Below are 23287 nucleotides of genomic sequence, written 5' to 3' on the forward strand. Positions count from 1 at the left end.
AAGCTGGAGCCTATCCCAGCTGACTACGGGCGAAAGGCGGGGTACACCCTGGACAAGTCGCCAGGTCATCACAGGGCTGACACATAGACACAGACAACCATTCACACTCACATTCACACCTACGGTCAATTTAGAGTCACCAGTTAACCTAACCTGCATGTCTTTGGACTGTGGGGGAAACCGGAGCACCCGGAGGAAACCCACGCGGACACGGGGAGAACATGCAAACTCCGCACAGAAAGGCCCTCGCCGGCCCCGGGGCTCGAACCCAGGACCTTCTTGCTGTGAGGCGACAGCGCTAACCACTACACCACCGTGCCGCCCGCTTCAGTTAATGTTCACCTCAAATATTTGAATGCAAAAAAGCGTTATCTTAATGGCTTTGACCATGGCATGGTTCTTGGTACCAGATAGGCTGGTTTGAATATTTCAGAAATTGCTGGTTGCCTGGGATTTGCACACATAACCGTTTCTGGAGTTTACACAGAATGGGATGAAAACCAAAAAAGCATCCCATCCAGTGAGCAGCACTTCTGTGAGCTTGTTGATAAGACAGCTCCGAGGAGAGCAGCCTGGCTGGTTTAACCTGACAGGTTGGCTACATTAACTCATATGACTACTCTTTACAGCCATAGTGAGTAGAAAAGGCTGTGGTTCTATCTCAGATGGACTATTGTACTGTAATATGGTCAAACACATCAGAAAATAATCTTCAAAGGCTACAGGTTGCGCAAAACAAAGCTGCACGTATAGTGCTCAATTGTTCTTTCAGAACAAGAGTGTCTGATATGTTAAAATCATTGAATTGGTTACCAGTTAAAGATAGGTTACATCACACTCTTCTTAGTTTTGTAAGAAATGTAATTATGACAAAGCGTCCTGTTACTTTGTTTAAATCTTTGATGTTTTCTAGTAATATACATACATACTTTACAAGACATTCAGTACAGAGAAGATTTTTGTTGCCTGCGTATAGAACAGGGGCTGGGCAGAGAACACTGCATTATAGAGGAATGTTAGCATGGAATTCTTTACCCTGTTTTTTGATTAATGAAGTAAATGAGAAAGCTTTTAAAATTAAATTAAAACTGTATTTGTTTACTCAAAATATATGATTATTTTCTATTCCTCTATAAATAGGATATGTGGTACGATGACTAATTGATGGGACCAACATATTTGAAACAAATTTATTTCCTCTTTTGTTTTTGTTTGTATTTTATGTTTTTGTTTGTACAGTCTGTAAAAATGCATGTCTATATTAAAAAAATTTAAGGAATTGTAAGTTTGACCACAGGGAGAACAGCACCCTTCTGTGAAGGGGAAGCTGATGTGGATCAATATAAATATAAATAAATAAAAGTATCTCAGAATATTGACAGTTGAGATCGTAAATAAATAATAAAATATTGTACAGTTTCAGTGAGCCTGTACCCATCATAGCCTCAAGTTCCTGTTCTTGGCTGACAGGACTGAAACCTAGTGTAGTCTTCTACCTCAAGGTTCTATGTGTTCTGAATACTGATATGCTTTTCTGCTCACCATGCTTGTAAAATGTGATTATTTGAGATACCTCAAATAATAGCCTTCCTGTCAGTTCAACCTAGTCTGGCCATTCTCTTTTAAGAACTACTGCTCATTGGATGTTATTTTTTGGTTTTTGTACCATTCTCTGTAAACTCTACAGACTGGTGTGTGTCAAAATCCCAGGATATCAGCCGTTTCTGAAAAATTCAAAAGCAGTCTGTCTGGCACCAATAACCATGTTACAGTCACAATGACTGAAATCACATTTTTTTCCTGATTCTGATGTTTGATCTGAACATTAACTTAAGTTTGACCTTTTTCTGTATAATTTTATGCAGTGCATAGCTGCCACATGATTGGCTGTTTGGCTGATTGGATAATTGTTTGAATGAGCAGGTGTACAGGTAGTCCTATTAAAGTGGCCAGTAAGTGTAAGTGCATTGCATTGATATTTAAAATGATACTAATTAAAATTTAATAGTTTTGGATAGGTGTGTCTCTTAAATGTACAAACATGATGGTGAAGTTATTCATGGAAGATGTTCTGAGGTACTCTATGTAAATGTATTAGTTAACAGACATTTTAAGATGAACTGTTGTTACCTGGCTGATGGAATGAAGGTGAGAGTTCTCTGGCCACTACACGTGCAATGCTGGACTCGTTGTTGGAAGCTTGAGCGGCTTGTTCAGCAGCCTCTCCTTTGCTCTTGGCATGGGAAGTTCTGCAGAGGAAGGAATTATGCAGTGAGGTACTTCTTTCACTATTAAAAGTGAATTTATTTCACAACCTGGGTGAAAAATTGCTTTTAGGTAGATAAGATATACAGTATGACATGGTATACAAGACAAGCTGTAAATTTGTTCAGTTAAAAAGGATTCGTTTAAGCAAATGTGGCAACTAAAATGAATAACAGTAATATGACTGTATTCACTTGTTTCGTAACACGACTGTAACCAATAACACTATGGAATACAAATAAAACCAGAATCGAAATAGCAATACCCCAAATATAATCTCAAGGGAAAACAGACCTCTAAATGTAATCCAAGATGGCAGTGTTTCAGGATCACGCTGCAAAAGGAAAGCTATGTTTACCATGCTGTATTATTTGACTGTCTGTTCATCCTGTTTTAGGTTAAGCGTATTAAATATTTGTTAATTAGTCTAGGTCCTTTCTGGATCAAACTCTTTTAACTAAGCATGTCATGCATGTGTGAAAAACGATCAGACCGACACCAGTCGTATGTCTGTCAACATGAGGACACTTCTAGTTAAACCACATTAACAAATGAGTAATGCAAAAACAGTAAGCTGGTATACAACCACCATGCTGATCCTCCCCTGTGGTCTATTAATAATTAACTACAATATCAGTCACAAGGGTAGTCTTACACAGGTGGAAAAGACTTTGAAATTTCCCACGTGTGCATTTCTGGACTGTTAAATGAATCACAAATGCAAAGATCTTCATCTAATGCTGACTGTATTCCTACTACAGCGACGCACAGCTCTGTTATTCCAAGACATTCCCCTTTGTCTTTATTTGGAAGATGGAACAGCAGTTGTCTGTCCTATTTATAAAAAGCGCAACCCCTCAGCACTAAAGAATCCCTCACCATACCCTGCTCAGGTAGTAATGGAAACATGTAAAATCCCAAAACAGATACCAATATGAGACAAAATGTCCTATGATTCTAGACTCTGTGTAAACTGTATAAAGTTTGAACACAGAGCTCAGGGTCATGTAATATTAGCAGGTTATTAGCATAGGACTCATCAAGCATCAAGCTGGACTTGAGCTAAATTAGCAGCCAGTTTCTGACAATGAGCTATGACCAAGGCTGCTTAACAAATAGCTTTTCTATAATAGTGCTTGAGAATAATAAACAAATCATGTTCTCTGAGTATAACACCAACATATATAGTCGTGTGAACTTCTTAACTGAGCGAATTTTGGTTCTTAGCCCAAAAAGTCAGTTTATTATTTCATTCAGATGCTTTAGCCATTTTTCTTGTTGACTCAAGTTTTTGTATTTAGGAACAAAATATGCATACATTTACAACCTATTTTTAGATTTTTTTTCCCCATTTTGGTCACCCATCCACCAGATAGATTTCACATATCATAAAGCAGCTAACAATCAGGGGTAGGGCTAGCAGGTACTTCCAACACAATAGGACATCGTAACACACTCTGAAGAAAGTGCTATCTATCTTCTTCTGCATACATTACCACACAGATGCCTATGATTGGATACTGCCCCTGTGATTGACAGGGGAGACAGAAAGTATCCTTCTCATTCAGAGAGTCCACAGCCAGTTTTGCTTCCTTGGCTCGTGGCCATGGATGGCTGTGACATTGTTAAGATACAAATCTCAGACGACAGGCTGAATGCATTTCTGTTGTGCCATTCGAAAGCAATATATATATATATATATATATATATATATATATATATATATATATATATATATATATATATATACACACACAGTGCCTTGCAAAAGTATTCATACCCCTTGAACTTTTTCATATTTTTCCACCTTACAACCACGAACTTAAAAGTTTTTTATTGAGATTTTATGTGATAGACCAACACAGAGTAGCACATAATTGTGAAGTGAAACGAAAATGATAAATGGTCTTCAAAATTTTAAACAAATAAAAATCTGAAAAATGTGATGTGCATTAGTATTCAGCCCCCCTGCGTCAATACTTTGTAGAGCCACCTTTTGCTGCAATTACAGCTGCAAGTCTTTTGTGGTATGTCTCTACCAGCTTTGCACATCTAGACACTGAAATTTTTGCCCATTCTTCTTTGCAAAATAGCTCAAGCTCAGCCAGATTGGATGGAGAGCGTCTGTGAACAGCAATTTTCAAGTCTTGCCACAGATGCTCAATGGGATTTAGGTCTGGACTTTGACTGGGCCATTCTAACACATGAATATTCTTTGATCTAAACCATTCCATTGTAGCTCTGGCTGTATGTTTAGGGTCATTGTCTTGCTGGAAGGTGAATCTCCTTCCCAGTCTCAAGTCTTTTGCAGCCTCCAACAGGTTTTCTTCCAGGATTGCCCTGTATTTAGCTCCATCTATCTTCCCATCAACTCTGACCAGCTTCCCTGTCCCTGCTGAAGAAAAGCATCCCCATAGCATGATGCTGCCACCACCATGTTTCACAGTGGGGATGGTGTGTGCAGGGTGATGAGCAGTGTTATGCTGTGTTCACACTTATACTGGTATGAAAGTGGTATAACTGTATCGATACAAAGTATACCGGTACAGTTTAGTGCATCTGTCCACACTAGAAATGTTTTCTTTCACGGTAGTTGAAATGCGCGTGCGCGAAATGTTTCCATGGTTACCGAGTAACTTCCTTCCGAGAATATGGCGGATGAAACAACGTGTGTGTGCTTTTTGTTGTCAATGTACAGTCTGTATTTCTGGTGGTCATTTATTCAGTCGAATCGTATAAAACGCGCGAGGCAGTTGAGAAAGAAACAAAGAAAATGAATCTCCCTTTCTCCCCTCTCACTTTCTCCCTCTTCCCTTCTCTTCCCCTCCCTTTCTCTCCCTTTTCCCCTCTTCCTCCTTTCTTCCTCCCTCTTTCCCCCTCCCTCCCCCTCTCCCTTTCTCCCCCCTTTCTTTGCTCCATGTAGCTCCATGGTCGTTTTGAGCCATTTTGACGTTTTATTTACAGCTGGAAAGCACGTGCGTATTGTATGAATAACTCGGAAGACGTAGGAATGGTTCATTGCGCTTGCGCATTATATTTGTATCGATACAGAGCCGCTTCATCTGTCCACACTACAGTGAAGCGCTACAGTACCGATAATGTACCGGTACGAAACCCATACATTTGTGGGTTTCGTACTGATACAGTTATACCGCTACAGTACCGGTATAGTTGCTAGTGTGGACAGGTGTTGCGGTACGAAAGTAGTTTCGTATCGGTACAAAATCCCTAGTGTGGACAGGGTATTAGTCTTCCACCACACATAGCGCTTTGCATTTAGGCCAAAAAGTTCAACTTTGGTCTCATCTGACCAAAGCACCTTCTTCCACATGTTTGCTGTGTCCCCTACATGGCTTCTTATGCCTGTCTTTTAGCAATGGCTTTCTTGCCACTCTTCCAAAAAGGCCAGATTTGTGGCGTGTACGACTTATAGTTGTTCTGTGCACAGGTGCTCCCACCTGAGCTGTGGATTTCTGCAGCTCCTCCAGAGTGATCATGGGCCTCTTGGCTGCTTCTCTGACCAGTGCTCTCCTTGCTTGCTCTGTCAGTTTAGGTGGACGGCCATGTCTTGGTAGGTTTGCAGTTGTGCCATACTTTTTCCATTTTTGAATGATGGATTGAACAGTGCTTCTTGAGATGTTCAGAGCTTGGGATTTTTTTTATAACCTAACCCTGCTTTAAACTTCTCCAGAACTTTATCCCTGACCTGTCTGGTGAGTTCTTTGGTCTTCGTGATGCTGTTTGTTCTTCAGTGTTCTCTAACAAACCACTGAGGCCTTCACAGAATAAGTGTATTTATGCTGAGAGTAAATTACACACAGTAGGACTCTATTAACTAATTAGATGACTTCTGAAGGCAGTTGATTGCACTGGATTGTATTTAGAGGTATCAGAGGACAGGGGGCTGAATACTAATGCACACCACATTTTTCATATTTTTATTTGTTTAAAATTTTGAAGACCATTTATCATTTTCGTTTCACTTCACAATTATGTGCTACTCTGTGTTGGTCTATCACATAAAATCTCAATAAAAAACTTTTAAGTTCGTGGTTGTAAGGTGGAAAAATGTGAAAAAGTTCAAGGGGTATGAATACTTTTGCAAGGCACTATATGAGAGAGAGAGAGAGAGAGAGAGAGAGAGAGATGTACTATGGGGATATATGTCATAAAGAGTGTCCATATCCTTTGAATGTTGGTTATTGATTTAATAAAATTAAACTTTTTAACCTATTAAACATCACTGCACATTCGGGTACTCGTTGAAGTTGATTTCATATCTTCAAACTTTCTTCAAATTTTAAAACATCTTTCACACATCACATATTTTTCTTGAGACATTTCTGCAGAAATACATATTTTTGTTTTCATGATTTACCATTTTAAATGCTTAAACTACTCAGAGCTAATTTATTTGGGGCGCACCATGTCGTATGAGGGCAGCATGGTGGTGCAGTGGTTAGCACTGTCGCCTCACAGCAAGAAGGTTCTAGGTTCAAGCCCAGTTCAAGCTCACACAGAAAAGCCCAACAGGGGCTTTTCTGTGTGGAGTTTGCATGTTATCCCCATGTCTGTGTGAGTTTCCCTGCAGTCCAATGACATGCAGTTAGGTTAACTGGCTACTCTAAATTGCCCATAGGTGTGAATGCATAGAAAGGAACTGGCCACCCTACCACAGCAATTCTGTCAACGTGGTTTGCCTCAAGCCTAGATTGGGTTTGGCAGTAACGACGATGTAGTATCTCATCTCATCATCTCTAGCCGCTTTATCCTGTCCTACAGGGTTGCAGGCAAGCTGGAGCCTATCCCAGCTGACTACGGGCGAAAGGCGGGGTACACCCTGGACAAGTCGCTAGGTCATCACAGGGCTGACACATAGACACAGACAACCATTCACACTCACATTCACACCTACGGTCAATTTAGAGTCACCAGTTAACCTAACCTGCATGTCTTTGGACTGTGGGGGAAACCGGAGCACCCGGAGGAAACCCACGCGGACACGGGGAGAACATGCAAACTCCACACAGAAAGGCCCTCGCCGGCCCCGGGGCTCAAACCCAGGACCTTCTTGCTGTGAGGCGACAGCGCTAACCACTACACCACCGTGCCGCCCCACGATGTAGTATGACTTTTCCTAATATAAAATACTTTCACTTTTTTGTACCTTTTGAAGTTTCTTACCATTTGATCAATCAAATTCATGTTGAAAAAAACTTTTCTATCTTTTTTTTAAAAGTTATTGTTTTCAAGTGGGGACCAAAACACCATGTAGTAATAAGTTAAGCTTTGTATACTGTATTTCAGAGTGGGCATAGTAAAATCAGCATTCTATCATGTTTCATTTAATGCAATTATAAAACACCCAAAGGGATTTCCGAGGACATCTAAAGTCTCATTAACCCTTTGGTGACTGACCCCTTGAAAATGGTTCCTCCAGGAACCATGACGTTTCAGTTGTCAAGACAACGGAAAAACTAAAATACAAATACAAATACAAGAGCATTTTGTTTTGTGCACAAGAGCATTGTGACGTATCTTTCTGTTTTTGTATTTTAGTTTTTCCGTTGTCTTGACAACTGAAACATCATCGTTCCTGGAGGAACCATTTTCAAGGGGTCAGTCACCAAAGGGTTTTAATTGTGTACACTCATTCCTTTTAGGTTATATTTCCATCAAATCTTTCTAAATCTATTTTTGACCACAACAGTGCTGAGGTGTTTTGAAGTGGCGAAAGCATCCTTGTGCATAATGAGTTGGAGCATTGCAGATTGTGATTACACTGGGAATACTTGACACACTGTAACACTATCCTGCCTCAAAATAGCCTCGTCCACTTTAAAACTGTTTAGATGGCACTTCCCAATGGTGCCATTTGAAGGGCTCATAACTGCCTGTAGTGGAACTTAGACCTCCACCTGTCCGCAAGCAGTCAACTTAGTTCCCTGCTCCCTGCAGCGTTGCTTAGCTTAGAGGTGACTGATACAGTAATACAGCTGCCTTTTGCCTATGGGTCTGAAACAGTCTTACTTGCTCCATTTTTTGTGAAAGGCTTTTAAAACAAGAACTATTTCATGCTTCCTTGGTTTGTTCCTGTGAAGTAATCAATACAATATCACAAAAGTCACAGGATTTCTAATAAGCGCAAACCATTGGAGTGTATGTGAAAGACGTCAGAAGAAAACTTATGACTGCTGTGAGTTCTGTGGATTTTTTTCACAAATAGAGCATACTAGAACTAAGTATACAGTAAGATTTTTATATGTAAACTATTAGATATTGATACAAGACCATCACAGGTTAAATGTGAAAATGAAATAAAACTGAATAACCAACATAGATTTGTTATCTTCTAATGCATTTGTAAAAGGCTTGTGAAAAGTCCAGGCATGTACGTGAAATAGCTATATTACACGTGAATACCTATGCACACTCCAGATTCTGGGTTTTTTTTATATCTTAATTATTGTTTGTGTCCCAATAAAAAAACGATTTGCACCTTTAAAGTGGTAGGCATGTTGTGTAAATCAAATGATGCCCCCCCCCCCCCCCCCCATAAATAAATAAGTAAATAAATAAAGTCGGCGGCACGGTGGTGTAGTGGTTAGCGCTGTCGCCTCACAGCAAGAAGGTCCTGGGTTCGAGCCCCGGGGCCGGCGAGGGCCTTTCTGTGTGGAGTTTGCATGTTCTCCCCGTGTCCGCGTGGGTTTCCTCCGGGTGCTCCGGTTTCCCCCACAGTCCAAAGACATGCAGGTTAGGTTAACTGGTGACTCTAAATTGACCGTGAATGTGAGTGTGAATGGTTGTCTGTGTCTATGTGTCAGCCCTGTGATGACCTGGCGACTTGTCCAGGGTGTACCCTGCCTTTCGCCCGTAGTCAGCTGGGATAGGCTCCAGCTTGCCTGCAACCCTGTAGAAGGATAAAGCGGCTAGAGATAATGAGATGAGATGAGATAAATAAAGTCCATTTTAATTCCAGCTTGTAATGTGATAAAACAGGACAAACACCAAGGGGGATGAATACTTTTGCAAGACACTGTGTATATACACATACATACATACACACACACAGTGGTGCTTGAAAGTTTGTGAACCCTTTAGAATTTTCTATATTTCTGCATGACTATGACTGAAAACATCATCAGATTTTCACACAAGATCTAAAAGTAGATAAAGAGAACCCAGTTAAACAAATGAGACAAAAATATTATCTTTAGTCATTTATTTATTGAGGAAAATGATCCAATATTACCGGACATATCTGTGAGTGGCAAAAGTATGTGAACCTCTAGGATTAGCAGTTAATTTGAAGGTGAAAGGAGAGTCAGGTATTTTCAATCAGTGGGATGACAATCAGGTGTGAGTGGGCACCCTGTTTTATTTAAACAGGGATCTATCAAAGTCTGATCTTCACAACACATGTTTGTGGAAGTGTATCATGGCACGAACAAAGGAGATTTCTGAGGGCCTCAGAAAAAGCGTTGTTGATCCTCATCAGGCTGGAAAAGGTTGCAAAACCATCTCTAAAGAGTTTGGACTCCACCAATCCACAGTCAGACAGATCGTGTACAAATGAAGGAAATTTAAGACCATTGTTACCTTTCCCAAGAGCAAGGTGTGTAATAGTCGGCGAGGTCACAAAGGACCCCAGGGTAACTTCTAAGCAACTGAAGGCCTCTCTCACATTGGCTAATGTTAATGTTCATGAGTCCACCATCAGGAGAACACTGAACAATGGTGTGCATGGCAGGGTTGCAAGGAGAAAGCCACTGCTCTCCAAAAAGAACATTGCTGCTCATCTGCAGTTTGCGAAAGATCACATGGACAAGCCAGAAGGCTACTGGAAAAATGTTTTGTGGACGGATGAGACCAAAATAGAACTTTTTGGTTTGAATGAGAAGCGTTATGTTTGGAGAAAGGAAAACACTGCATTCCACCATAAGAACCTAATCCCATCTGTGAAACATGGTGGTGGTAGTATCATGGTTTGGGCCTGTTTTGCTGCATCTGGGCCAGGATGGCTTGCCGTCCTTGATGGAACAATGAATTCTGAATTATACCAGTGAATTCTAACAGAAAATGTCAGGACATCTGTCCATGAACTGAATCTCAAGAGAAGGTGGGTCATGCAGCAAGACAACAATCCTAAGCACACAAGTCGTTCTACCAAAGAATGGTTAAAGAAGAATAAAGTTAATGTTTTGGAATGGCCAAGTCAAAGTCCTGACCTTAATCTAATCAAAATGTTGTGGAAGGACCTGAAGCAAGCAGGTTCTGGGACGTTGTGAGGAAACCCACCAACATCCCAGAGTTGAAGCTGTTCTGTACAGAGGAATGGGCTAAAATTCCTCCAGCAGGACTGATCAACAGTTCCCAGAAACGTTTAGTTGCAGTTATTGCTGCACAAGAGGGTCACACCAGATACTGTAAGCTAAAGTTCACATACTTTTGCCACTGACAGATATGTAATATTGGATCATTTTCCTCAATAAATAAATGACCAAGTATAATATTTTTGTCTCATTTGTTTAACTGGGTTCTCTTTATCTACTTTTAGGACTTGTGTGAAAATCTGATTATGTTTTAGGTCATATTTATACAGAAATATAGACAATTCTAAAGGGTTCACAAACTTTCAAGCACCACTGTGTGTGTGTGTATATATATATATATATATATATATATATATATATATATATATATATATATATATATATATATGTACACACACAGTGGGGCAAAAAAGTATTTAGTCAGTCACCAATTGTGCAAGTTCTCCCACTTAAAAAGATGAGAAAGGCCTGTAATTTTCATCATAGGTATACCTCAACTATGAGAGACAAAATGAGAAAAAAAAATCCAGAAAGTCACATTGTCTGATTTTTAAAGAATTTATTTGCAAATTATGGTGGAAAATAAGTATTTGGTCAATAACAAAAGTTCATCTCAATACTTTGTTATATCCCCTTTGTTGGCAATGACAGAGGTCAAACGTTTTCCGTAAGTCTTCACAAGGTTTTCACACACTGTTGCTGGTATTTTGGCCCATTCCTCCATGCAGATCTCCTCTAGAGTAGTGATGTTTTGGGGCTGTTGCTGGGCAACACAGACTTTCAACTCCCTCCAAAGATTTTCTATGGGGTTGAGATCTGGAGACTGGCTAGGACACTCCAGGACCTTGAAATGCTTCTTACGAAGCCACTCCATCGTTGCCCGGGCGGTGTGTTTGGGATCATTGTAATGCTGAAAGACCCAGCCACGTTTCATCTTCAATGCCCTTGCTGATGGATGGAGGTTTTCACTCAAAATCTCATGATACATGGCCCCATTCATTCTTTCCTTTACACGGATCAGTCGTCCTGGTCCCTTTGCAGAAAAACAGCCCCAAAGCATGATGTTTCCACCCCCATGCTTCACAGTAGGTATGGTGTTCTTTGGATGCAACTCAGCATTCTTTCTCCTCTAAACACGACAAGTTGAGTTTTTACCAAAAAGTTCTATTTTGGTTTCATCTGACCATATGACATTCTCCCAATCCTCTTCTGGATCATCCAAATGCTCTCTAGCAAACTTCACACAGGCCTGGACATGTACTGGCTTAAGCAGGGGGACACGTCTGGCACTGCAGGATTTGAGTCCCTGGTGGCATAGTGTGTTACTGATGGTAGTCTTTGTTACTTTGGTCCCAGCTCTCTGCAGGTCATTCACTAGGTCCCCCCATGTGGTTCTGGGATTTTTGCTCACTGTTCTTGTGATCATTTTGACCCCACGGGGTGAGATCTTGCATGGAGCCCCAGATCGAGGGAGATTATCAGTGGTCTTGTACAGTGGGGCAAAAAAGTATTTAGTCAGTCACCAATTGTGCAAGTTCTCCCACTTAAAAAGATGAGAGAGGCCTGTAATTTTCATCATAGGTATACCTCAACTATGAGAGACAAAATGAGAAAAAAAATCCAAAATAAAAAAAAAATTGTCTGATTTTTAAAGAATTTATTTGCAAATTATGGTGGAAAATAAAGTATTTGGTCAGTAACAAAAGTTCAGCTCAATACTTTGTTATATACCCTTTGTTGGCAATGACAGAGGTCAAACGTTTTCTGTAAGTCTTCACAAGGTTTTCACACACTGTTGCTGGTATTTTGGCCCATTCCTACATGCAGATCTCCTCTAGAGCAGTGATGTTTTGGGACTGTCGCTGGGCAACACGGACTTTCAACTCCCTCCAAAGATTTTCTATGGGGTTGAGATCTGGAGACTGGCTAGGCCACTCCAGGACCTTGAAATGCTTCTTACAAAGCCACTCCTTCATTGCCCGGGCGGTGTGTTTGGGATCATTGTCATGCTGAAAGACCCAGCCACGTTTCATCTTCAATGCCCTTGCTGATGGAAGGAGGTTTTCACTCAAAATCTCACGATACATGGCCCCATTCATTCTTTCCTGTACACGGATCAGTCGTCCTGGTCCCTTTGCAGAAAAACAGCCCCAAAGCATGATGTTTCCACCCCCATGCTTCACAGTAGGTATGGTGTTCTTTGGATGCAACTCAGCATTCTTTCTCCTCCAAACACGACAAGTTGAGTTTTTACCAAAAAGTTCTATTTTGGTTTCATCTGACCATATGACATTCTCCCAATCCTCTTCTGGATCATCCAGATGCTCTCTAGCAAACTTCACACGGGCCTGGACATGTACTGGCTTAAGCAGGGGGACACGTCTGGCACTGCAGGATTTGAGTCCCTGGTGACGTAGTGTTTTACTGATGGTAGCCTTTGTTACTTTGGTTCCAGCTCTCTGCAGGTCATTCACTAGGTCCCCCCATGTGGTTCTGGGATTTTTGCTCACCGTTCTTGTGATCATTTTGACCCCACGGGGTGAGATCTTGCGTGGAGCCCCAGATCAAGGGAGATTATCAGTGGTCTTGTATGTCTTCCATTTTCTAATAATTGCTCCCACAGTTGATTTCTTCACACCAAGCTGCTTACCTATTGCAGATTCAGTCTTCCCAGCCTGGTGCAGGTCTACAATTTTGTTTCTGGTGTCCTTTGACAGCTCTTTGGTCTTGGCCATAGTGGAGTTTGGAGTGTGACTGTTTGAGGTTGTGGACAGGTATCTTTTATACTGATAACGAGTTCAAACAGGTGCCATTAATACAGGTAACGAGTGGAGGACAGAGGAGCCTCTTAAAGAAGTTACAGGTCTGTGAGAGTCAGAAATCTTGCTTGTTTGTAGGTGACCAAATACTTATTTTACCGAGGAATTTACCAATTAATTCATTAAAAATCCTACAATGTGATTTCCTGGATTCTTTTCCCCCATTCTGTCTCTCATAGTTGAAGTGTACCTATGAGGAAAATTACAGGCCTCTCTCATCTTTTTAAGTGGGAGAACTTGCACAATTGGTGGCTGACTAAATACTTTTTTGCCCCACTGTATGTCTTCCATTTTCTAATAATTGCTCCCACAGTTGATTTCTTCACACCAAGCTGCTTACCTATTGCAGATTCAGTCTTCCCAGCCTGGTGCAGGTCTACAATTTTGTTTCTGGTGTCCTTTGACAGCTCTTTGGTCTTGGCCATAGTGGAGTTTGGAGTGTGACTGTCTGAGGTTGTGGACAGGTGTCTTTTATACTGATAACGAGTTCAAACAGGTGCCATTAATACAGGTAACGAGTGGAGGACAGAGGAGCCTCTTAAAGAAGAAGTTACAGGTCTGTGAGAGCCAGAAATCTTGCTTGTTTGTAGGTGACCAAATACTTATTTTACCGAGGAATTTACCAATTAATTCATTAAAAATCCTACAATGTGATTTCCTGGATTCTTTCCCCCCATTCTGTCTCTCATAGTTCAAGTGTACCTATGATGAAAATTACAGGCCTCTCTCATCTTTTTAAGTGGGAGAACTTGCACAATTGGTGACTGACTAAATACTTTTTTGCCCCACTGTATATATATATATATATATATATATATATATATATATATATATATATATATATATATATATGAGGCCTTTAACTAATTTTTAACCCAGACAGAACCTTATAATACTAAATACGGTTTTATAATTTAATAAAGTTCCCTCTCATTTAACTCCTAGTCTAACTGGCCAAAAAAAAATCTATTTTAAATTTGTTAATGAATGTTGTCATACTTTTTATCCATTTATAGTTACACTTAATACTGTATTTAGACCATTTTTGAAGTAAGTTATCACTTACCTTATAGCAGCTATAAACAGTTTTTCCTTCACCAACCTTTCTTTTTGGTTTCACTCTCTCTGTTGAAGTTAATAAAACAAAAGTTGTAGTTTGTAATGTTACCCATAAACTGGAAAGTGTAAAGTTCTGACTTTCCCTATGGCAGAAAACTTATTGACTGTTACAAAGCACTGACATTAGACACTCCTTACATAAATGTTAAACAAACATGGCCTTACAGAACTTCATCATATCAAAGGTTCTATGTTTTTTCTTTGGTAAATGTGTCTGCTATGCCAGTTACTGTAAATTAGCTGCTATTAGATAAAGGATAACTTAATAGAATGAGCATACTGATGTAAACCTGTCCTTTGAATTATAGCCAGCACTTCAGCCAGAACAACTGTTATAGAAAATGAGTCAATAAACCTTCTGGCCAGTCAGATTCAAGAATTCAACGGCTCTGTGGTGTAAAAGTAGATATCTATAGAAAACAACTCTTACTCCTTTCACCTTAATTCAATATTTTTATGACACATTTACTTTTAATTTAACTGTAATTACTAAAAATACGCTTCAAGATAAATGGGTGAATAATAAGATGGGGGTTTGGGGGGAGCGAGTTAATACAAATGTAGGCCTGAAGCAGTGCCTTAGTCTTCAGTTCTCTACTCCTCAGTGCGAGAGGGGTCTGTGTAGTGGATTTTAGACAAGCGGTTGCAAATTCCGCTTCCCCAAACAGATTAGCATAGCCCAGAAATAGCATATCATTCTCCAGCTGACTCATCGTACAGTTTCTAGAGACATTCCAGTAATTACTGAGCCTTGCTACCTAGTGTTAAGCCAGTCTCGGAGTGACAGCAGTTATGGAGCAGATTAGTTCAAGCAGGCTTCCCATGAATGGGTAATTATAATTGAAATCAGTAGAAAACATGTGGCTGCTTCATGTCCACAACTGGATCAAACAGTAAAAACTTGGGTCAAACAGTAACAAAGCAAATTTGCTGACCCATTATTCATCCATTTGCTGATAAATGAAATCAATGCAGCATAAGGGGGGAGAAAACAATTACACAATAAATTTATGTGGGGGTCATGGGTGCAGATCCCGGGGGGGACATGTCGCCCCCAATTTCTGAAAAACATGAATTGTCCCCCCCAATAAAAATTCCCTAAATTATTCAAAATTGTACAAACAAATGTATTTTCAGACTTCACATTCTTCACATTTTAGATAGAAATGGTGGAACAAATAATGTTTGACAAATATATTTCTGAGGCGGCACGGTGGTGTAGTGGTTAGTGCTGTTGCCTCACAGCAAGAAGGTCCGGGTTCGAGCCCCGTGGCCGGCGAGGGCCTTTCTGTGTGGAGTTTGCATGTTCTCCCCGTGTCCGCGTGGGTTTCCTCCGGGTGCTCCGGTTTCCCCCACAGTCCAAAGACATGCAGGTTAGGTTAACTGGTGACTCTAAATTGACCATAGGTGTGAATGTGAGTGCGAATGGTTGTCTGTGTCTATGTGTCAGCCCTGTGATGACCTGGTGACTTGTCCAGGGTGTACCCTGCCTTTCACCCGTAGTCAGCTGGGATAGGCTCCAGCTTGCCTGCGACCCTGTAGAAGGATAAAGCGGCTAGAGATAATGAGATGAGATGAGAAATATATTTCTGACTCTGGACAAATAAACAAGAAAGGTAAGCACAAATGATTCCCTGTGCAGTACTTTTTGAATGATGTGGCAAGCCTCTACGAAGTTGTGATTTATGGTTGCATGGTATGAGTTGCATACGGGCAAAAAAAAAAAAATCACTTTTGTGTCCCCCCCAATCCTGACATCGGATCTGCACCCCTGGTGGGGGTGTATCTTCCATGCCTGTGTTACCATGTGGCCAAGCAGTAGGTAGAGAGACCTTTGGCAAATGGCACTTTCTGCAGATGAGCTGAAGCAAGTTAGTCAGCTGACACACATTTTGAAGCGTATTGACTTATTGAGGAGTATACTGTCTTGAAATACCACAGTATGTACAACATTTGACCTCCAATTGGAAAACACCAAAAAATTAAGATACTTAAATTGTGTGCTTTCTGCTAGTCTTGGCAAGTCCAAACTGTTGACACCTTCACCAAAAGTTCTGAAGCCATTTGAATATAATAAATATCAGAATAGAATAAACAGAATATAAATAGAAACATAAATAGAATAAACTTAGGTTGGAACCTCTACAACAGGGAATCAACAACACTGAATGTCTTAAAATATCTGTAAATATATGTGGAAGTATGGGAAAACACTTCACATGGTGGCATTTTCTACCTGAGTCAAAGATATGGGTTTTGGCAAGTATGCAGCCTATCCAAAGCCAATACTAAATACTGTACCATACACTCTTTGGCCTGTGAGAACATATTCAAAGTCGAACAAAAAGAAATTTGACACAAATGTCAGATATTTACATTCACCCATGACAGATAATGCCAATGCTGCATCAGTGAAATAGGAGAAAGGCAGTCACTTTAAATACTGCCTAGTGTATTTAGACCAGGTTTCATACGATGTTATTAAAGTTAAGATGACCTAACATTAAGATAACCTAGAGAACTTTGACTCCAGATAAAGACTAGGTGTCAGACATCAATATACCACCAGTGATGCCATTCACTTACAGACTGAATAATATTTATAACTACTGAAAGATCTGACACCACTGCTGATGCAAGGCTTTGCATAGCTTTCCATGCGTGTGGCTTTAAACAAGAGCAGCTGAACAGAAACTTTCCTTGCACAGAAATGGAATTTGTTTCCAAAGTCTTGGTCATATTTGTGCAAATTAAACCCAAGTCAATTAAGGCAACAAGCCACATTACTCTTCTCTCTCATCATCAATCTGGGGTGGGTTTCCCGAAAGCCTCTTGAGGCCAAGAGAGTCTTAAATTACCTCTTAAGATCCATCGTCAAGCTAACATGGTTTTCCTGAACAACATCATAGCCCAAGTAGTCCTTTAGGCCAAGTTTACATTAGACCGTATCTGTCTCGTTTTCTTCGCGGATGCACTGTCCGTTTACATTAAAACGCCTGGAAACGCCGGGAAATGGGAATCCGCCAGGGTCCACGTATTCAATCTAGATCGTGTCTGGTCCGGTGCTGTGTAAACATTGAGAATACGCGGATACGCTGTGCTGAGCTCTAGCTGGCATCGTCATTGGACAACGTCACTGTGACCTCCACCTTCCTGATTCGCTGGCGTTGGTCATGTGACGCGACTGCTGAAAAACGGTGTGGACTTCCGCCTTGTATCACCTTTCATTAAAGAGTATAAAAGTATGAAAATACTGCAAATACTGATGCAAATACTGCCCATTGTGTAGTTATGATTGTCTTTAGGCTTGCCATCCTTCCACTTGCAAGTGGTAAGTGATATGCGCTGGGATCACACACACAGCGGCTCAGTCCCGAATCACTGCTTGTGCACTTCACTTGCGCGCTCTGTGAGCTGCGCAGGGCCGGAGTGCGCACCCTCCAGAGGGCACTCGCTGTTCAGGGCAGAGTGATTTGGAGCGCAGGATGCCTGCGGAGCCGAGCGTATCCGTGTATTGGCGTTGCTATGTGCACGCGAATCGTGTATTGGTGTTGCTGTGTGCACACTAATCGTTTTAAAAACGTTAATCTGATGATCTGCTGATACGGTCTAATGTAAACCCCACCTTAGTTTGCTCGGAATTTACGAGAGACCCAGATCACTCGTTCAAAACAAAGAGCGACTCGCCCAGAGCCGAATATACAGAATGTGCATGCACCTCCAAGGGACTCTCACAGTCAGCGGGGGAAACTGGTGTTGAATCTGCTGATGGTATTAAATTATTTTTCTTGTATATTGCAAGTACATCGAGTTAATTATTAAATAAATATACGCAAAACATTATGAATATATTTCAGTGTTATATGGAATTACATATGGATATCGTAATGTCATACTGATATCGCCACATTTTATTAACTCCATTAGGTGAGTGATTTACTAATTTAGTGTCATAAATGAGACACATTTCTGCACCTCTAACATTGTGTGTGTGTGTGCGCGCGCGCGTGTGAGAGAGAGATGTTTTGATCTGTGTGTAGTGTGTACCTAAGGAGGTTGTAAGGGAGAACATTGCCCACTTGGCATTGTGGATAACAGTTGAAATAATCCTGACTGCATGATCGGGGGGTAACCGTGAAATAAGCGAGCATGGGGAACACATTTACCTAATTATTTAGCTTATTATTTGCTCATTCTTTCATGTGAACATTTGTTCATTTAAATAAAACATGCTTGGAATAAAATTTGCCAAAAACATAAAATAGTTTCATTAATTAATTACCACATTATATAAGTAATGCTTCCAGATGATACTATACAGTATATTATCTTATTTTAAACATTTTATATTTTATTAGATTTTGGTTAAAAACGAATGCCATGTGACCTTATCGACTGGATTTAGCAACAACTAATGCCTTCAGCAACTACTAATGCCTATAACGGGGACACGCATTGCAAAGACGCTCTTTGTCCTGTTGCTCTTTAGACTCCTTCTTATGAGTGAGTTTGGGAAAACCACGTACAGAGACAACGTTCGTTGCTTAAGAGAGTCTCTCAACTCTCTCTTTAGCTCTAAAGGGCAACGTTATCAGGAAACCTACCCCTGAACAGTACATTATGAACGCAGAATGGATTGAACATACAGTACATGACCTACAAAGCAGATGAATAGACTTTACAGTGGCTTGCATAAGTCATCCCCCATCCCCGCCCCCTTAAACCGCCCAAACCCCACTTATCCCTTGACCTTGTTCACATTTTGTAGTATTACAGTCTGGAACTGCAATGGACTTAACTGGGATTGTTATGAATCTACACAAAATAACAGATAATATGAAAGTGAAGGGAAAAATAAATATGGTTTAAAAAAGTGTCAAAGTTGTGACTGCATAAGTATTCACCCCCTTGCTTTGAAACCCCTAAGTTATTTCATGGTTACAGCATCAAATTCATTATCAGCTTGCTAATAAGGAATGATTAATCATTAGCTTGTTATGTCAGTAGCTGAGTTTATGGAATTGAGTTTATTGTCTTTTTTCCCCCCATAACAGGATAAAGCAGCTAGAGATAATGAGATGAGATGAGAAGTCTAGCTCATAACAAAAGAAACAGGGTGCCAAGACTTCTGCACAGTATGTCTTGAAACATATAAGAACATTTTTAAAACCTTCACTTGCTACTTGAGTTTAGCGAATTACAACAGCACAAAGAAGAAAAAGCAACATATACACTCACTGACCACTTTATTAGGTACACCCATCCACCTGCTGTTTTATGCAGTTATTTAATCAGCCAATCCCTTGACAGCAGGACAATGCATAAAATCATGCAGATACAAATCAAGAGCTTCAGTTAATGTTCACTTCAAACATCAGAATGGGAAAAATTATGATCTCTGTGACTTTCACTGTGGCATGGGTGTTGGTGCCAGATGGACTGGTTTAAGTATTTCAGAAACTGCTGATCTCTGGGGTTTTCACACACAACAGTCTCTCGAGTTTACATAGAATCATGCAAAAAACAAAAAACATTGAGTGAGCGACAGTTCTGTGAGTGGAAATGCCTTGCTGATAAGAGAGGTCAGAGGAAAATGGCCAGATTGGTTTGAGCTGCCGGGAAGGATATAGCAACTCAGATAGTCTCTCTTTACAACCATGGTGAGCAGAAAAGCATCTCAGCATGCAACAGCAGAAGGCCACATTGGGTTCCACTCCTGCCAGCCAATAACAGGAATATTAGAATGAAGAACAAATTCCTATTAAAGTGGCCAGTGAGTGTAGATACAAAGACGAACCCAATAAATGTGTACAGTGTTATCTGAAACCTTGACTATGATCCAGTGATTATGTTTGTTAGATATGGAGTGTGAAACAGCATTTATTCTGGCACAAGATGTAATACAGTCTACATTTACAGTTCATTATCTGCAACAGCCATTCAAAAACAAAATTCATAAATACACTAAGCTGTAATCATGTTTCATTGACTAAGAACTTAGCAGGAACATTGTGTTACTATAACTCTGAACTAAGAATGGAAGACCTCGGCTGACTGTCAGCGTCTGGGAACTGCTATCTATCAGCTGTTACATTCTCCTGCAATTGTGATACAGCAACAGTGGGTGTCCATATTTAGGCAGGCCTCCTTTCTGACACCACGTCTACGTCATTGACACTTACTGAAGAGCCTTAGAGTTCAGAGCACACCAGGCACTGCTTAAAATACATTGCAGCAAGCCAAACCCAGGTCTAGACCTCAATGTAAAAATTCAACCAGCTTGAATACTTGGATTGTTTCACCTAAAATTTATGAATAGTGGTTCTTCTGATATTTAGATAAAACAAAAAACAGTCTAGTGGAAACAACCTCAACATTTACACTATGAAAAGAGCATAAGTAGAGCATAGCAAAGTTCTATATCAATCTTCCCTGTTTCATATAGATGAGCTAGCAGATTCCCAGCATTGTTATAATCAGCAGGAGAGACTAACACCATCTTTCCTACTCAGACAGTTTTTTTTTCTCTTGTATCCACAATCACAGAAAAAAGGTATCATTAGGTACCTGTTACTGAGCTGGTTCCCTCAAGCATATACCTCTTGTACAGCTAATTATCATCCTCTTTTATTTATATATAGGCGGCACGGTGGTGTAGTGGTTAGCGCTGTCACATCACAGCAAGAAGGTCCAGGTTCGAGCCCCATGGCCAGCGAGAGCCTTTCTGTGCAGAGTTTGCATGTTCTCCCCGTGTCCGTGTGGGTTTCCTCTGGGTGCTCCGGTTTCCCCCACAGTCCAAAGACATGCAGGTTAGGTTAACTGGTGACTCTAAATTGACCATAGGTGTGAATGTGAGTGCGAATGGTTGTCTGTGTCTATGTGTCAGCCCTGTGATGACCTGGCGACTTGTCCAGGGTGTACCCCGCCTTTCGCCCGTAGTCAGCTGGGATAGGCTCCAGCTTGCCTGCGACCCTGTAGAACAGGATAAAGCGGCTAGAGATAATGAGATGAGATTATATATATATATATATATATATATATATATATATACACACACAGTACATATACAGTGGGGCAAAAAAGTATTTAGTCAGTCACCAATTGTGCAAGTTCTCCCACTTAAAAAGATGAGAGAGGCCTGTAATTTTCATCATAGGTATACCACAACTATGAGAGACAAAATGAGAAAAAAAAATCCAGAAAATCACATTGTCTGACTTTTAAAGAATTTATTTGAAAATTATGGTGGAAAATAAGTATTTGGTCAATAACAAAAGTTCATCTCAATACTTTGTTATATACCTTTTGTTGGCAATGACAGAGGTCAAACATTTTCTATAAGTCTTCACAAGGTTTTCACACACTGTTGCTGGTATTTTGGCCCATTCCTCCATGCAGGTCTCCTCTAGAGCAGTGATGTTTTGGGGCTTTCGCTGGGCAACACGGACTTTCAACTCCCTCCAAAGATTTTCTATGGGGTTGAGATCTGGAGACTGGCTAGGCCACTCCAGGACCTTGAAATGCTTCTTACGAAGCCACTCCTTCGTTGCCCGGGCGGTGTGTTTGGGATCATTGTCATGCTGAAAGACCCAGCCACGTTTCATCTTCAATGCCCTTGCTGATGGAAGGAGGTTTTCACTTAAAATCTCACGATACATGGCCTCATTCATTCTTTCCTTTACACGGATCAGTCGTCCTGGTCCCTTTGCAGAAAAACAGCCCCAAAGCATGATGTTTCCACCCCCATGCTTCACAGTAGGTATGGTGTTCTTTGGATGCAACTCAGCATTCTTTCTCCTCCAAACACGACAAGTTGAGTTTTTACCAAAAAGTTCTATTTTGGTTTCATCTGACCATATGACATTCTCCCAATCCTCTTCTGGATCATCCAAATGCTCTCTAGCAAACTTCAGATGGGCCCGGACATGTACTGGCTTAAGCAGGGGGACACGTCTGGCACTGCAGGATTTGAGTCCCTGGCGGCGTAGTGTGTTACTGATGGTAGTCTTTGTTACTTTGGTCCCAGCTCTCTGCAGGTCATTCACTAGGTCCCCCCATGTGGTTCTGGGATTTTTGCTCACTGTTCATGTGATCATTTTGTCCCCACGGGGTGAGATCTTGCATGGAGGCCCAGATTGAGGGAGATTATCAGTGGTCTTGTATGTCTTCCATTTTCTAATAATTGCTCCCACAGTTGATTTCTTCACACCAAGCTGCTTACCAATTGCAGATTCAGTCTTCCCAGCCTGGTGCAGGTCTACAGTTTTGTTTCTGGTGTTCTTTGACAGCTCTTTGGTCTTGGCCATAGTGGAGTTTGGAGTGTGACTGTTTGAGGTTGTGGACAGGTGTCTTTTATACTGATAATGAGTTCAAACAGGTGCCATTAATACAGGTAATGAGTGGAGGACAGAGGAGCCTCTTAAAGAAGAAGTTACAGGGCTGTGAAAGCCAGAAATCTTGCTTGTTTGTAGGTGACCAAATACTTATTTTACCAAGGAATTTACCAATTAATTCATTAAAAATCCTACAATGTGATTTCCTGGATTCTTTCCCCCCATTCTATCTCTCATAGTTGACGTGTACCTATGATGAAAATTACAGGCCTCTCTCATCTTTTTAAGTGGGAGAACTTGCACAATTGGTGGCTGACTAAATACTTTTTTGCCCTACTGTATATATATATATATATATATATATATATATATATATATATATATATATATATATATATCAGGGGCGTAGCTGGGGGGG

At 40.6% G+C, this 23287-nt stretch overlaps 1 protein-coding gene across 5 annotated transcripts in view; it reads right to left on the reverse strand.

Moving 5' to 3' along the window:
- Positions 1-23287, reverse strand: part of jph2 (junctophilin 2) — a 51126-nt gene that overhangs the window by 9177 nt on the left and 18662 nt on the right. For 4 of the 5 annotated variants that reach the window (XR_009656102.1, XR_009656100.1, XM_060937535.1 and 1 more), the window contains exon 3: positions 2131-2249. Coding sequence is in view for 3 of the 5 variants with exons in the window: in XM_060937535.1 (XP_060793518.1) it covers positions 2131-2249 (119 nt within the window). In the remaining 2 variants the exon portion in view is untranslated. Of the gene's footprint in view, positions 1-2130; positions 2250-14483; positions 14543-23287 lie in introns of those variants that run through there. The other variant, XM_060937536.1, reaches the window with a different exon arrangement.

The sequence above is a fragment of the Neoarius graeffei genome, chromosome 13 (assembly GCF_027579695.1).
Source record: "Neoarius graeffei isolate fNeoGra1 chromosome 13, fNeoGra1.pri, whole genome shotgun sequence".
Classification (NCBI taxonomy): Eukaryota; Metazoa; Chordata; class Actinopteri; order Siluriformes; family Ariidae; genus Neoarius; species Neoarius graeffei.